The sequence below is a fragment of the Larimichthys crocea genome, chromosome XII (assembly GCF_000972845.2).
Source record: "Larimichthys crocea isolate SSNF chromosome XII, L_crocea_2.0, whole genome shotgun sequence".
Taxonomy (NCBI): domain Eukaryota; kingdom Metazoa; phylum Chordata; class Actinopteri; family Sciaenidae; genus Larimichthys; species Larimichthys crocea.
The window spans coordinates 20,935,175-20,948,850 of NC_040022.1; the positions used below are offsets into that span (position 1 = coordinate 20,935,175).

Below are 13,676 nucleotides of genomic sequence, written 5' to 3' on the forward strand. Positions count from 1 at the left end.
TATAACTCAAAGCATTCTGCCAAAACCCTAATTCTCAAAACATTCTATTATAACTTTGTGTCATTTAAGAGCATTGCACAATTGACTAGTTACATTTGAAATAAATGTCGTACTTCATAAGTTATTAAGTTGCTGTATCATATTTTAGAATTAAAATAAATATATACAACATCATATTTTCTGCTCTCTCTCTCTCTCTCTCTCTCTCTCTCTCTCTCTCTGTCTCACACAACACACACACACACTCACTAGCACACGTCTGTCATTTAGATGGTGAATAGACATGATTCAGAAGCACTATAAGTAGCTCCTGCATTTCACTGGAGCAGCCCAATTAGTGTGTGTAGTTATGTCACGGCTCAAGCATCAGCATGGATCAATACAATCATTACTCCAATTTCCCCTCTTGTCATTAACACTGAAATAGAAACTTACTTCCACATTTGCATGTATTCACACAGACGTACACAAATCCCGCAAATGATAAAAAAAAAAAAATACTGAAATCACTCTCTCCATATCGCCCCAGAATGGTGCAATCTGTGCTGGTTTCATGAAAGATGGAAATGGAAAGGGAAATTTCATACCGTCACACATGGAGTGGACGTACATACACACAGTTTGAAATGGTGGCACATTCATTCATTCACTGACACCTGCATCTTGTGTGATTAAGAGGAGGCTCAAAATGGGGGGGGGGGGGGGGGGATAAATACTGTGTCAATGCACAAGTTAATAGCCTGTACTCACACTTGCATCTGCTCTCTCTCCCTCTTTCTCTCTTTTACTCTCTCCCTCCCTCTCTCTCTCCAAACACACACACACACACACACACACACACACAGACAGACACACACCATATCTAGAAAGACACCTGCATCATGCTGATATGGGAGCTTGTGTGTACATCGCTGCAAGGATGCACAGAGACACAAAGTGTAGGTGCTTCTTCTTTTCATCTCTCTCTCTCTGTTGGTCTCTCCCACCTTTCCTCCCCCCCTCCCCCCATCCTCCCTCTCTCCTGTTTCTCTATACCCCGCGCGAGCGCTGGGCCTAAACTGCACATGCTGACATCAGCAACCAGCAGCGCCCCCTAGAACCCCCCCCACCTCCCACCCTCCCTCCTAACCACTACCACCACCACCACCACCACTACACACACAGGGAACGTATATCAAGCAAGCCCCACGCGACTATGACATGAAATTACTAACAAATGTGATTGATAGTGATCAACAGCCTCATAAAGAGGGCGCTGGTTCATGCCCCCTCCTCTTAATTAACTATAAATTACATGTCCAGCATCCCCCCCTGTCACCCCCCTTCAGCTTACCTCTACACAGGCTTGCATTGATGCATCTGCCTGTTACACATTTGCCATTACAACTTAACATAAAAGCTTTTAACTCATGCAATGAGCAGAAAAAAATGTGAAGCATTCACTCAGACATATGTCTGCACAAGGCCTACCTGATATCCGGGCAAGGTCTACAGTAGCACATTTTACTCACTGTACAACAGCAGGTAAAGGATATGGCCATTCGGTGATCTTTTTGGCGTATTTTCTGACGAAGTTGTCCTCACTGAAAATGAACAGTGAGCGGTTGACAGTGAAACAGTTCTGGCGCACGGGAATGGGGTTATAGAGGGCCATAGTCCGGGCTCTCTGCGCCATAGATTGTTTGTACATTCTCTGGGCCCCGGGCCCTCCTGGTGGACCGTGGCCATGACCGTGGCCATGCCCGTGGCCGTGACCGTGTCCATGGGGTCCTCCTTGCCTGCTACCACCACGGCCGCCCGGGCCCCCTCCGCCGGGCCCCCCGCCATACCTGGACGGTACCTCATCTCCGAACCGCGCCATTCTCTGGACACCAAAAGCCAATCTTCACGAAGCAGCGGAGAAGGAGACCAATGCTCAGCTGTGCAGCCACACAACATTACATCCCATCTGGATCAGAACGTCTCATATGCACAATGGGTTTGTCTTGTAAGCTTATGCTGAACACCTGCAACCGGCGAGCAGTTGTATGCTGCTTTTAGCAGACGAGGACGCCCAAGTACCGTCTCTTCTCTGTGCGTCTCTGCCAACGGCCAATTGTGGGTGTGAGGAAATTAAATGTGTGGTCGGTTGGCTGACTGGTTGCACCGTGGGGTAGAGCTGTGGGGTGTCTCAGTCATAGTCGCTTCTTATGTCGGTAGAAAGCAGGCTTCGCCCCCAACATGAAATCATGGGGAGACTGTAGTTAACATGAATCTTTCATGTTCTCCATGGTTCATGCTTGTATCAGAGCGCACCACAGCCTCCTGCACCCTTTTCTGGACCATTTATTTCTTTACTCTCATGACAGGATGTAATGACAATCTAAAACGCCTCTAATGTCACACAGGCCTCAGTGAATCAGATTATCGAAAATAAATCTGAAAATAATGAACAGGCTATAGCTACAGCTGTCAGTGGCATTCAACGTTGCGTTTTGGAAACGGTCGCGTTTCTTTAAAAAAAAGGCATTGAAAAGGGGGAAGAAGAAAAAAAGCTACTATTATTTATTTATTTTTGAAACATCCGCAATGTTTGGCACAGTGCGTGGCAATAATGTGGCTCCCGCCACCTTACAGTTGTTTTACCAGTGGCTCGGTCAATCCTCGAGACCAAGAAAATTGTGACATCTGTTATTAATGCATCTTATTTTCAGAGTGCACTATCTGGAGTAGAAAGGGAAAAAGAGAAATACCGTTTTTCCTTTGAAATGTCGGTGACATTGTTGTCGAGCACTGTTGGATTAAAGAATTTTCTCAAACGAATTCAGTAGCATCCTCCCTCACTGAAACCATCCTCTTCTCCTCCGTCACCTGCATGCGCGACCATCCAGAAGCTGAGCATAGGGACACACGGACGGCTTCGTCAAAGACAAGGGTATGACGGCCGCTTCTCCGCCGTCTTACACCCTCTCATGATCTTGCTTTGGCTGTTCGAGGTGCAGCAGTGTCGAGAAAGTCCCTCACCATCCCCGCCCCGAAAAGTCTACCTTCGTCCGCACTGATAAGCCGAATGTCCTGGCAGAGCGTCCTCTCTCTCTCTCTCTCTCTCTCTCTCTCTCTCTCTCTCTCTCTCACTGGAGTAGGGTAGAGCGTTCCTCACGGCCTCCTCTCTCTTCCTCCAGTGGCCCCAAGGGGAGGAGGAGAGGGACAGACGGACGGACAAACGGACGGATGGATGGATGGATAGATGGATCGGTGAATGGAAGGAGACAAAAAAATAAAGAAATAAAAACGACTTTTTCTTTTTCTATAAATGAAATAAATCGCACAGAGCTCGAAAAATCCCTGTCTCTCAGTTTGTGTGAACTATAATGAGAGCCCGATCGGTTCTGCAGCCGCAGCACATGACGCACGCAGCTCGTCCAACTTCCAGACGTAGGTATGTCACGGACAGATGCATCGTCTATCGCCTGTTTATTTAAGGTGCTTCGGGCTATGGTCCAAGCTGGACCTGGTCCTGTCAAACCGTCCAACTTCAAATCAATGTATCAAATAATGCGTAAAATAGCCTGAAAGGAGGATGAGGTGACACCGGCAACTGTGTTTCTCATTTCCTTCCATCTTTGTATGGAAGTGTGTGTTTCATAAAGACCCAGTAAGTATGCTTATTATAGCCAAATGGTGAGTGTATGTGGCGGACGGAGGGGTGTTGGCATCATGCAGCTCGTGCAAAGATACAGCTGCAACGCAAGCTGACAATGGCTGCGCGCACACGGGCGCGTGAGGAGCGTAAATGCGCGTCAGAGTGTGCGCGCACAAGTCTATGAGTGTTTGTTAGGGAAGGTGGAGGGGAGGGAGGGGGGAGGCTATTCTTAGCAACAGACATTTGGAAATTAATGGACGAAGAGAGCTCCTTCCTCCCTCCCTACCCGAAACCAAGTCGAGGATCCTCTTCCCTGACTCCCTCTCCTCCTCTCCTCTCCTCGAGGCTTTTCTCATAGCTTCATCAAAAGACTCTGGGTGACTGTTCAAGGTGTGACCGTATGCTTTGCGCTAAAGCGCGCAAAGATGTTCAATGACATAACACAACACAGCAAACAAGGACAACGTGGATGGACAATGCCGTGAGATAATAAGAACTGCAGCGTTTAGGTTCCTTGTGGTAACATTTCTACACAGTACACCAATTCGATGCGAATGATCAAATCTGTCATTCGTCTACAGCAAAAACCATGTTCAGACTGAAATGATGAGTTTTAATCTTTGATTGTACAGGGTGGTTTGTATTGGATTTTATGGTGATGCATAGAACAGAGGAGAAAGATGGCACAAAAAAAAAAAAAAAAAGTGGTCTCATATTCAATGACTCACTCACTCACAACTGCACCGTGAGCAAAGTACTGGTGCCACGTTATGTTAAGGCTCGGGGAAGAGGAGACGGAGGCTCTCTAACCCACAACATCACAGGACAACATTCTCTTAATCTATTATGTGACCTAATTGATTGACTCTAGAAATAGCTGCCTCCGTGAATGGGAAATGATCGTCCATATACAGATTTAAGGGTGACCGGGAGAATGAATTCACCTCTTGGAGAGATTGAATCAGCAGAGAAACCTTGCACGTGCGAACGCCAATCAATACCAGCACGACCTTAAAACGTCTATCCGATATGTCAGAAAGAGATCGGTTTGCTCTGTGTCCACTTAAGCAAGGCTTCCGGCCGCAAGAGCGAGACTGACCCCACCGCAAGGACACGCAAGAGCACAATGAGAATTTCCAAATCATAACGATAGATAGATAGATAGATAGATAGATAGATAGATAGATAGATGGGACAGGACAAAAGGACAGTGCCACACAGTCAGCATCTTTAATATGAGAAGTGTGTGTGTCTGTGTGTGTGTGTGTGCATGCATAGATTATGATGGTAACATTTTTATCATACACAGTTTTCTAGTTCGTGCCATTTTTACATAAGAATGATGTTGCACTTGTTACAATGCGTGTGTTAAAATGCTAAGACTCTGCAGGTTCTTACACAACTAGACTCAGCTGTATAAAAGAAATTCTGCAAAAGCACATATGGACATGGATTTTCTTGTTTTTTTTTTAAATGCTATAGAATGTATACATGTCCGTTCATAAATGTTTGTGTGTTGGGTGTGATGATCTGTGAAATGACTGTATCTTTTGCCTTTCAGAGCTTGAGCCTTTGAGGAGCATAAGCCTTCTGTCCTAACCTGTTATTCCACACAACCAGCACAAGAAGCACTGAAGAGCAACAGCTCCAAGGCCGCCCATGCATAAAACATGGTTACCTCACAAGAAGACATGCACTGTCTCCGCAGAAGAGATAGAGATATATGATTTTTATAGCATATTTGGCTGAGAAAAATGGTAGTGTAAATTGTAGTCGACATTTGACAAAGACTGTGACTATAACTCAGAACATTTTTTAAAACAGAAGCACACACATATAATAAATGACCCACAGTTGGGTATACAAGTTCATGGTTCAAGTTGATATTGGGTTTTAGAAGAAGGCAGGTGAAACAAGGTATCACTGCCCTCTTTGTAATGCAATAAAAATTTAATTTATACGCCATTTTAGAAATAATGTATAAATATGTTCAGCAGCTATGACAACCACATCTTCTAGAATACATAATTTGATGAATTTAGTCAAAAGGAGAATGATGCTCAAATTAATAATTCTAACAGGAATGAGAATTATTTGCTACCATCCTATAAATTGAAGTATGTTAAAACTTGGATCTTGGAACACCTATATTTTGCAAATTTAAATAAATCAAAATCTGGTGAAAGCATGGTCTGCACTGCAAGTTTCTAACACCAGCCATTTTATCTCTTTTTCTTTAAGAGTCTAAAAGTGTCAGGATTGTTCTCTGTTGTTTTTATTTCTCTGTCAAATGTTCAAATAGTGGGTAGCTGTGAGGCTGGGGCTCTGAGGCGAGGGCCTAAAAAGGAGTTTTGTGACTCAATGATTCATAAGGCTGAATAATTCAATGGCTGAATGCATGTAGAGCACTCCGCCCCTGCTGAACCAGGCCCTCCACAGACCCAATGCAGACTTACATGTAAACCTCTGCAAGACCGGTCCGCATCATACACAACAAAATGTGCTTAATAAAAAAAGAGAAGGGAATGCAATCTTACAATATGTGCAAAAAATATCAAATTTTGGCATTTCAATAACATCTTTATATATTAACAGAATGAAAAGTAAGGTGGGTGAAGATGTGTCCAGCCATAGAAAACTGGGTCAGATGTTGTGTTTAGTTTAGTTTGAGTCTAGCTAGCAACAAGGCAGTAGATAATTAACGGCAACCACACTACACCAAAATGAATACAAGCTTTAAGGGATAATAGTGATTCAGTAGAGCACATGCACATAAACAGACATCACATACATAGTGAAGAGCTGTCAGTCTAGCTGGTTCATGACCACTTTCATATGAACTTGCCATGGTGTGTTTAAGTATGTTGTCTGCAGGGATGGCTTCAGCTTTTCCTTAAACTGGTGAAGGCTGTGAAACCCAATGAGACACACAGAGGCAGGAATGCAGATTTACATCTCTAATTTAATTACAATTTAATTAATTTACATTTACACACAGTCTAATTTAATTGTATATAATATTTATCAGTTTCTAGCTCTATTTCTAGTTCTGTTATTTCTATTTTTATATATAGTTTTCTATTCATATCTTTGCACAGGTTAACTACAAATGAATCTTTATAGGTCGAATTTTAATGTATGTTTGCTGTGTCTTATGCCTAAATTTCCCTGGGGATTAATAAAGGGAGTGAGTGAGTGAACATTTTAACAGATTGTGGTGTGTAAAATTGACAAATTAATTGCACATCCTCCCCCTTTGCCATAAAAACAAATTGTAATTCTTTATGTTAAAACAAAAATATTGTCCCTGTGCCCTACTAGTGCTGCAGTATTTTTCCCTCTCTTAAGTGCTACACTAACAACCACTCAGTCCTTCATTCATTTTTGATCATTTGATGAGGCATAAAAATCCTTAGGTTGTCCTATGACATTCTGGTGCTTATCATTCTACAGTCATGGCAGACAAGTTTCACACATGTACCTTCCAAACTGACCACTGCCAAGTATTTTTCTGACTATTTTCACTTTAACTGCATGATTCAACAGAAGGCATAATGATGCCCCCAGGACAGGCTGACCGATGATAATGCAGTGAATCGTAGAAGCTTTAAATGAGTGTGCCAACTGGGAATTAGAATATGAACCCAAAACACTCATCATGGCTGGATGAATGTAGTGCTGGGGGCAGCATCATGGCATCCAACAATGAAATGGGCATCACGTCATTTATGTGTGTGTGTGTGTGTGTGTGTGTGTGTGTGGTGTGTGTGTGTGTGTGTGTGTGGTGTGTGTGTTGGAGAAAAAAGAGAGACGGGTGCATTTGTTTATTGTGGATGCTCACTGACCGAGACCAACAGCCGGCTCACAGAAGGAGCACTAATTCTTGCATATATACAGTGGACGTGTTTGCATGTTACATACATACACTCATGCTCACATGTATCAAAAGCAGCATTTGTCTATGTCTTTGATGGGTTAGTGGAGTGACCATTTTGGGTAGTAATGCACAAAAATACACCCACATAAGAAGTTTTTGTGCATTTGTATACATCTAGATTTATTAACTAAGAAATAAGTAGGGTAACACAGCTGGTCGTTCACAAGCAAAATCTTCTTTCTTCATCTCTTTCTCGATCACCTCCTGGCTGCCTGACATTTGATAATAATATTACTTATTATTACTGTTTTATACAATATTATTTAATAATAATACATACAATAATATACATTTATTCATAAAGAAACTTTAAAAAGCTGACGTCACAAAGAGCTTCATAATAATAGTAATTAAAATAGCAAGTAGTCATACTTACAATCATTAGTGTTCACTGCCCTCCAGTGGTAGTTTGAAGAACTGTGCAAATCAGCATGAATCTCTTATCTATGTGGCCGCTCTTCTGTGTGTGTGTGTGTGGTGTGTGGTTGTGTGTGGTGTGTGTGTGTGGTGTGTTGTGTGTGTGTATATCCCAAAGCTGTGAAAGCAAGAAAGCAAAGAAGACTTGCACTTAGTGCACTCAGCGTTTTTGTGGGCAATGCATGCAAGCCTGGAATCCTGCATGTTAATATAAATAAAGACAAGCTGTTGGACAATGATAGATTTAACAGGTGGCAAATTAACTTTAATCACCACTGTCCATTTGTGTCTGCCTCTCTAGCTTTCACGGTTAAGTCTCACTATTATTACTGAGTAGCAAATCTGCATGAATTATGAATTGTAGACGATTCATTAAAAAAACTAATATGTGGATTAACGAGGCTGTAGTTTACAGTTGTGTTGAACTGGGCTATATTATACTGAGAGACATAATATTAGAAACACCTTTTAGTACAACACCACCACCACTCACTACGACTTTTAATAATAGCCTTAAAGTGGAATTATTACCTTTATGACAACAAAAACTGAAAATAAATAAATAAATACAAATAAAAACGTAGTAAAAGTCATGGCAATGTTGTTGTCTTGGGTCACTTTAGATTGTACAGGTGTATTTAAGTAGCCAGCGAGTGTATGTCCTGAATATAAAATGTTATTTCATATAAATTTCCGACTGTTTGTAAAGAGTTTCTACTCTTAGCTTTAAATCTAACAGGAAAATACTCACACAAAGTTTTAATGGTTTCTTTCCTTCAGACACAGCTTCGGTGACATGTTTACCGCTAGAAGACTACACCCCCCATAATGCATTGTGTTTCTAACATGGCGCCCCATATATCCGCATGACTTCTGTAAACAGGAGCACAGCGTAGTTTAAAGGTGAACAGGACTGATAATATTTCAGACAGGAGGATGAAACTGTTGCTGTCGGTATTAAAACGAACCTACACACCGGCTGTTTGCACCAGTCGCCGACGTTGTGTGAGCTCCGGCGGCAGCGGCCTGTTACGCCGCCGGGATGAGACGCTGGTCGTCGGGTCGAGCCGTGAACTCGTGCAGAGACTCGGCTCACAGGTGGAGGTGAGGACGGGCTTCATCACCGAGCAGGAGGAGGGGGCTCTTATGCGAGAGGTGGAGCCAGGCCTGAAGAAAAAACGCTACGAGTTCGACCATTGGGACGATGTAAGTTAGGTCCAGGAGTGCATAACTTCAAAACAGATTTTTAGGTATTTTAGAGTTTGTGATATTTTTTTGGTAAAACAAGAGCCAACCTCCAAGGCTGGGAAATGAAGCATGCAAAGCTGCACAACATTCAAGGAGTTTTATTTGTCATTACAACACATGTAAACATGGGATGAAACGAAAATTGGTTTCCCCTGGTCCCGGAGCAGCCCAATATCAAATATAAAATAAAATATAAAATAAAATAAAATGTCAACCTCCATAAGCGCCCATACTAAAATATCCAACTCCCCAGCAGAAGTAAACATGTTTACAACCTGTTTAAAAAAAAACGTTTTTGGTCTGTGTGGTTCAATTCCCCATTCATGACAGCTGTACTGTTTTAACTCACCCATTCAAATTATATTAAGTTACACATAATTAACAGCATGGCCATGTTGAGCAGACTGTAAGACAGCTTCATCCACTAGATCATCGCCCCCCAAACTCTGGACACTGCTGAACCAAATGGCACCCGCCACTTTACAGCCAACTGTAACATATTTCTTTTCTTGATATACCTCACTGTGTAAATTCTGTCCAAACTGCCATATACCCATACATGTACTAATATTTATATTTATACTGATAATTCTATTTAACTTACATGCCATTACATTGCCACACGGATGTCTTTAGCTTGTATATATTTTTACATTTTTAGATTTGTATATTTTATATATTTTTTTTTATATCTTTTACTTATATTTTATATGTCATGTTTATGCTGTGCACGGGATAAAAGGGAAACTGAATTTCAATACTCTGTATGTCCTGTACATATAGCAGAAATTGACAATAAAGTTGACTTGACTTGACCTGACTTGACTTGATTGACAGGTGTTGTTACAGGTGGCTTGTTTGTGCACCCAGGTGTCATTCAGCCCGCCTTAGGTCCACAGATGAGTTGGCCTTTAAGATCAGCAGGGAGGCAGAAGAGGCAGGGCTGCCAACATGGCAGAAGCCAGAGCTGCATATTCTGAACTTTAAAACTGCTCTACAGAAACCTACGGGTGGCATCATGCTTACACTGTCCATTCTTTATGCTATCCGTGGGCAATGGCAGTACTGTGCTCTATAACTCAGGGTCCGGTTGAATAGTTTATTTTGCTTTGGAAGGTTCCCTAACTGAGTGAAATGACCTGGAATTGCTTGTTTAGCAGTCATGATAAGAGCTGTTTGAATTCTCTAAGTTCTAAGGAAAGGAGCTTCAGTGCTTCCTTTCTTGTCTACTTTAAAATAGGATACACTGAACCATCCTTTACGAAAAGAAAGGAGATAATGATGTCCCGTGATTCCTCGCAGCAACAACAAACTCACTGTGCACCATTCTGTCATTCACAATCAAACATTAAACAAAGCAATGTAAATGCAGACTACAGCAAAGAGAGACAGAGAGAGGGTGTGTGAATATGGGCAAACATATTGACATGAAGTCTGATGTTGACTCTGCACGTCTGTGTTTTATCAGTACAGTCTGTTAAGAGGCAGACGATCGCTCGTCTCCTCTAGATAGGCTATAAGTTATCCTGGCCGTTCAAGTGAACACATAAACATGAACATCAGGCTGTGTAATCATTTCTGAACATCTTTTCACAAAGCCCATAGTTGGAAAGCAAAGTCACACACTCTTGATGAACTTTAATCATTCACAAAGGCAGCTTGTCAAAATTAAATAGTTGTAGCACAAATGTATTTGTGTATTTGACAGTGACTTTATTTATGCTGTGTTCACTTTCCCTGCATTTAGGCTATTCACGGGTACAGAGAGACTGAGCGTGAGAGGTGGGGAGAAGCATGTGAGGAGATCCTGAGCCGTGTCCGATCTGTAGCGTTTCCTGAAGGTAGTCCACTCCTCGGGCCTGTACACGTTCTAGATCTGGACAAGACTGGCTACATCAAGCCTCACATTGACAGTGTCAAGGTAGGTTTCTATACAAAGAAAACTGATGGTCACAAATGTTACGTTCCAGCATGGACAATACAGTTAGTTATATATTTATGTAGACACAAAGTTTTGTTATTTTGGCTGTTTACCAAGATATATTCAAGTTTTAGTTAAATAGTGAATATGGACTTCAAGTGCAATCTCTCAACTTTAATTTGGGGGTATTCACATCCAAATTGGACCAAAGGTTTCGGAATTACAGCTCTTTAATACGTAGCTCTCTCTCTTTCAAGAGACCAAAAGTAATTGGACGGTTGACTCAAAAGCTGTTTCATGGACAGATGTGAGCTATTCTTTTATTATTTCTTCATCATCAATTAGGTAGGTATAAGGACCGGAGTTGATTCCAGGTGTGACATTTGTATTTGAAAGCTGTTGCTGTGAACCGACAACAGGTGGCCAAAGATGCTCTCAATGCAAATGAAACAGAGCATGCTTAAGCTAAAAAGAAGAGAAAATCCATCAGAGAGAGAGCAGGAACATTAGGAGTGGCCAAATCAGCAGTTTGGTAAATTCTAAGAAAAAAAACACACTTGTGAGGTCGGTAACACAAAAAAGGCCAGAAGACAACAGTGGCAGATCCTTTCCAAGAAAAAACCCATAACAACATAAAGCCAGAAGAACGATCTCTAAGACTAACATAAAGAGAAGAATTCATAAGAGCAAATACAGAGCCAGGTGCAAACCATTAATAACCTTTAAGAATAGAAAGACCAGATGAGACTGTCAAAAACCTTTGGAAAAAGCCAGCCCAGTTCTGCAGCATTCTTTAGACAGATGAAACTAAGATCAACCTGAACCACAATGGTTAGGCAAGGCAAGGCAAGGCAAGGCAAGGCAAGTTTATTTGTATAGCACAATTCGTACACAAGGCAATTCATAGTGCTTTACAGAGGCAAGGAAAAACATTGGACATTAAGACAAGCAATAGAAATTTAAATAAAAATAAAAAAAGAGAAGAAAATTTAATTAAAAACATCAGAATGTCATTAAAACAGCAAATAAAATAAAATAAAAACAATTTAAAACATTAAATGGATCACAGGACTATGATTAAAAATTCTTTAAAAGAGCTCAGCCATAAGCACGTGAAAAGAGAAAAGTTTTTAACCTGGATTTAAAAGTGCTAAGAGTTGGGGCTGATTTGGAAGAAAAACGTATGGAGAAGGCTTGGACCAGCTCATGATCTGAAGTATCCGCATTAACTGTAAAACACAGTCGAGGCAGTATGTGGCATGGGCATGCATGGTTTGTAATAGCACTGGGTTACAAGTTTTTTTTAAGACAAACAAGTGGAATATTCTGCAATGATCAAGTCAATCACATGATCTCAACGCAGTGAAGCATGCATTTCAATTGCTGAAGAAAAAACTTAAGGTAGAATGACCCACGAACACGCAACAACTGAAGACGGCTGCAACAACTGAAGACGGCTGCAAAAACAGCCTGGCAAAGCATCACAAAGGAGAAAACCCAGCTTTCTGTAATGTCCATGGGCTCTAGACTTCAAGCAACCATTGTCTACAAATGATTCTCCTTAAAGTATTATTTATGAATATGTTAATTTGTCCAATTAATTTGAGCACCTGAAATAAGGGAACTGTGTATAAAATGGCTGTAATTCCTTAATGTTTCATTTTGTTTAACCCATTAAATTAAAGCTGAAATTCTGCACTTCAATTGCATCTCAGTTATTTCAAACCCATTGTGGATCACTGTCCTAATATTTTTGGACCTAACTGCATGCTCTCAGCTCCAGTTTAAAAAAACACTGGACTTTTTGTGGGCTGTGTTGTTATCTCAGCTGTTTTCTCACTGTCATTGCAGTTCTGTGGTAGCACCATTGCTGGATTGTGTCTTCTGTCAGACAGTATCATGCGCTTGGTAAAAGAAGATGCCACCAACGAATGGCTGGACCTACTGCTGCCCAGATACTCCCTCTACATACTGAGGTTCAGTATTACACCCGGCTCAAATAATATATTTGTATTTGAGTTAACCCTAATCATGGCTGTTATGCAGATTGAGTAGCAATCAAAGGCAATGAGTGCACGTACTACTGACACATACTTCCTCATGGAGTGTGCTGTAGATGTCTCATGCACCGCAGGATCTAACTTTAAACAGTGTCATCCTGTATCTCACCCTGTCCTCTTTGCACCCATACAGGGACCAGGCCAGATATAACTTCACTCACGAAATCCTGAAAGATGAGGAGTCTGTGTTCAATGGACAGAAAGTGTCTCGTCTGCGTCGTATCTCAATCATCTGTCGGAACCTTCCGGGTTAACTTCGACTCAGCTTGGATATTAACAGAACATTACCTGAATTTAGAGGACTGTGTCAGTGATCTCCTTTAAAATATTAAAGCTGACATTCCTGATGTTTTTTGGTTAATATATTGTAATGTATATAATAAATAATATACATCTATGGTAAAGTGTCTTTGGTCATTTAGTTGAGACACTGTCTGAACTGTGTGTACTGTGAAATATTGATTGGGTTGT

The 13,676-nt window shown here is 41.4% G+C and overlaps 2 protein-coding genes and 1 long non-coding RNA gene across 17 annotated transcripts in view; 1 reads left to right on the plus strand and 2 right to left on the minus strand.

Annotated features, from left to right (window-relative positions):
• cacna1aa (calcium channel, voltage-dependent, P/Q type, alpha 1A subunit, a) overlaps window positions 1–3,119 on the minus strand; it is an 80,675-nt gene extending 77,556 nt beyond the window's left edge. For 7 of the 14 annotated variants that reach the window (XM_019269781.2, XM_019269777.2, XM_019269776.2 and 4 more), the window contains exon 1: window positions 1,536–3,111. In XM_019269781.2, the coding sequence (XP_019125326.2) occupies window positions 1,536–1,861 (326 nt within the window). In that variant the 5' untranslated portion in view covers window positions 1,862–3,111. Of the gene's footprint in view, window positions 1–1,535 lie in introns of all 14 variants that reach the window. The other 7 variants (XM_019269782.2, XM_019269780.2, XM_019269778.2 and 4 more) reach the window with 3 other exon arrangements.
• A 4,948-nt stretch (window positions 3,120–8,067) lies between these two features.
• On the minus strand, window positions 8,068–9,083 carry LOC113747002 (uncharacterized). 2 transcript variants are annotated; one of them, XR_003463279.1, is made up of 3 exons: window positions 8,945–9,083; window positions 8,728–8,849; window positions 8,068–8,094 (listed from the first exon to the last, which is right to left on the minus strand). It is a non-coding gene; the product is annotated as an uncharacterized LOC113747002 (long non-coding RNA). The 2 variants fall into 2 exon arrangements; XR_003463280.1 differs by having other exon boundaries at window positions 8,953–9,069.
• alkbh7 (alkB homolog 7) lies at window positions 8,790–13,526 on the plus strand. The gene is made up of 4 exons (XM_010737869.3): window positions 8,790–9,182; window positions 10,972–11,145; window positions 12,997–13,121; window positions 13,339–13,526. Exons 1-4 carry the CDS (start codon window positions 8,913–8,915, stop codon window positions 13,457–13,459), a joined length of 690 nt encoding a protein of 229 aa, XP_010736171.3. The 5' UTR covers window positions 8,790–8,912; the 3' UTR covers window positions 13,460–13,526.
• Window positions 13,527–13,676: the final 150 nt, after the last annotated feature.